The following is a 2,402-nucleotide window of genomic DNA, read 5'->3' on the forward strand; positions in this document are numbered from 1 at the left end:
ATCTAGTAACGAGAGAAAATACTGCACCTTCAGCTCCTCTCCTGAGGAGGCACCCTCTAGTAATGAGAAAGAGCGCTGCACCTTCAGCTCCTCTCCTGAGGAGGCGCCCTCTAGTAACGAGAAAGAGCGATGCACCTTCAGCTACTCTCCTGAGGAGGCGCCATCTAGTAACGAGAAAGAGCGCTGCACCTTCAGCTCCTATCCTGAGGAGGCGCCTCTAGTAACGAGAAAGAGCGATGCACCTTCAGCTACTCTCCTGAGGAGGCGCCATCTAGTAATGAGAGAAAGTACTGCACCTTCAGCCCCTCTCCTGAGGAGGGCGCCCTCTAGTAATGAGAAAGAGCACTGCACCTTCAGCTCCTCTCCTGAGGAGGCACCCTCTAGTAATGAGAAAGAGCGCTGCACCTTCAGCTCCTCTCCTGAGGAGGCGCCATCTAGTAACGAGAGAAAGTGCTGCACCTTCAGCTCCTCTCCTGAGGAGGCGCCCTCTAGTAACGAGAAAGAGCGATGCACCTTCAGCTACTCTCCTGAGGAGACACCCTCTAGTAACGAGAAAGAGCGCTGCACCTTCAGCTCCTCTCCTGAGGAGGCGCCCTCTAGTAACGAGAAAGAGCGATGCACCTTCAGCTACTCTCCTGAGGAGGCGCCATCTAGTAATGAGAGAAAGTACTGCACCTTCAGCCCCTCTCCTGAGGAGGGCGCCCTCTAGTAATGAGAAAGAGCACTGCACCTTCAGCTCCTCTCCTGAGGAGGCACCCTCTAGTAATGAGAAAGAGCGCTGCACCTTCAGCTCCTCTCCTGAGGAGGCGCCCTCTAGTAACGAGAAAGAGCGATGCACCTTCAGCTACTCTCCTGAGGAGGCGCCATCTAGTAATGAGAGAAAGTACTGCACCTTCAGCCCCTCTCCTGAGGAGGGCGCCCTCTAGTAATGAGAAAGAGCAGTGCACCTTCAGCTCCTCTACTGAGGAGGCACCCTCTAGTAACGAAAAAGAGCGATGCACCTTCAGCTACTCTCCTAAGGAGGCGCCATCTAGTAACGAGAGAAAATACTGCACCTTCAGCTCCTCTCCTGAGGAGGCACCCTCTAGTAATGAGAAAGAGCGCTGCACCTTCAGCTCCTCTCCTGAGGAGGCGCCCTCTAGTAACGAGAAAGAGCGATGCACCTTCAGCTACTCTCCTGAGGAGGCGCCATCTAGTAATGAGAGAAAGTACTGCACCTTCAGCCCCTCTCCTGAGGAGGCGCCATCTAGTAACGAGAGAAAATACTGCACCTTCAGCTCCTCTCCTGAGGAGGCACCCTCTAGTAATGAGAAAGAGCGCTGCACCTTCAGCTCCTCTCCTGAGGAGGCGCCCTCTAGTAACGAGAAAGAGCAGTGCACCTTCAGCTCCTCTACTGAGGAGGCACCCTCTAGTAATGAGAAAGAGCGCTGCACCTTCAGCTCCTCTCCTGAGGAGGCGCCCTCTAGTAACGAGAGAAAGTACTGCACCTTGAGCTCCTCTACTGAGGAGGCGCCCTCTAGTAACGAGAGAAAGTACTGCACCTTGAGCTCCTCTACTGAGGAGGCGCCCTCTAGTAACGAGAGAAAGTACTGCACCTTGAGATCCTCTACTGAGGAGGCGCCCTCTAGTAAAGAGAAAGAGCGCTGCTGCACCTTCAGCTCCTCTACTGAGGTGGCGCCCTCTAGTAAAGAGAGAAAGTACTGCACCTTCAGCTCCTCTACTGAGGAGGCGCCCTCTAGTAACGAGAGAAAGTACTGCACCTTCAGCTCCTCTACTGAGGAGGCGCCCTCTAGTAAAGAGAGAAAGTACTGCACCTTCAGCTCCTCTACTGAGGAGGCGCCCTCTAGTAACGAGAGAAAGTACTGCACCTTCAGCTCCTCTACTGAGGAGGCGCCCTCTAGTAACGAGAGAAAGTACTGCACCTTCAGCTCCTCTACTGACGAGGCGCCCTCTAGTAATGAAAGTACTGCACCTTCAGCTCTTCTACTGAGGAGGCGACCTCTAGTAACTAGAAAGAGCACTGCACCCTCAGCTCCTCTACTGAGGAGGTGCCCTCTAGTAACGAGAGAAAGTACTGCACCTTCAGCTCCTCTACTGAGGAGGCGCCCTCTAGTAACTAGAAAGAGCACTGCACCCTCAGCTCCTCTACTGAGGAGGCGCCCTCTAGTAAAGAGAGAAAGTACTGCACATTTGCTTCTTTAGTGTAGACACTGCCCTCTAGTAACAGCAATATGCCTGCAGGCGCCTCCAGCTCCTCTTCCGACCAAGGCTGCCCTCCACACAGGGGCTGATTCATGGAATTTGTGCGCCGAGAAACGGGGATTTGTGCGCCATTCTGCCCGCAAATCCCTGTTTAACAAATAGGGATTTGCGGGCAGAATGGCGCACAAATCCCCGTTTTT

The 2,402-nt window shown here is 53.9% G+C and overlaps 1 protein-coding gene across 1 annotated transcript; it reads left to right on the top strand.

Moving 5' to 3' along the window:
- Nucleotides 1-873: 873 nt before the first annotated feature.
- Nucleotides 874-2,202, top strand: LOC138562975 (putative surface protein SACOL0050). The gene has a single exon (XM_069642815.1). It carries the CDS (start codon nucleotides 874-876, stop codon nucleotides 2,200-2,202), a length of 1,329 nt encoding a protein of 442 aa, XP_069498916.1.
- Nucleotides 2,203-2,402: the final 200 nt, after the last annotated feature.

The sequence above is a fragment of the Ambystoma mexicanum genome, chromosome 1q, assembly GCF_040938575.1.
Source record: "Ambystoma mexicanum isolate Mex_15411 chromosome 1q, UKY_AmexF1_1, whole genome shotgun sequence".
Classification (NCBI taxonomy): Eukaryota; Metazoa; Chordata; class Amphibia; order Caudata; family Ambystomatidae; genus Ambystoma; species Ambystoma mexicanum.

Coding starts and splice junctions, on each gene's coding strand:
- LOC138562975 (XM_069642815.1), top strand. CDS start 874: ATGAGAGAAAGTACTGCACCTTCAGCCCCTCTCCTGAGGAGGGCGCCC.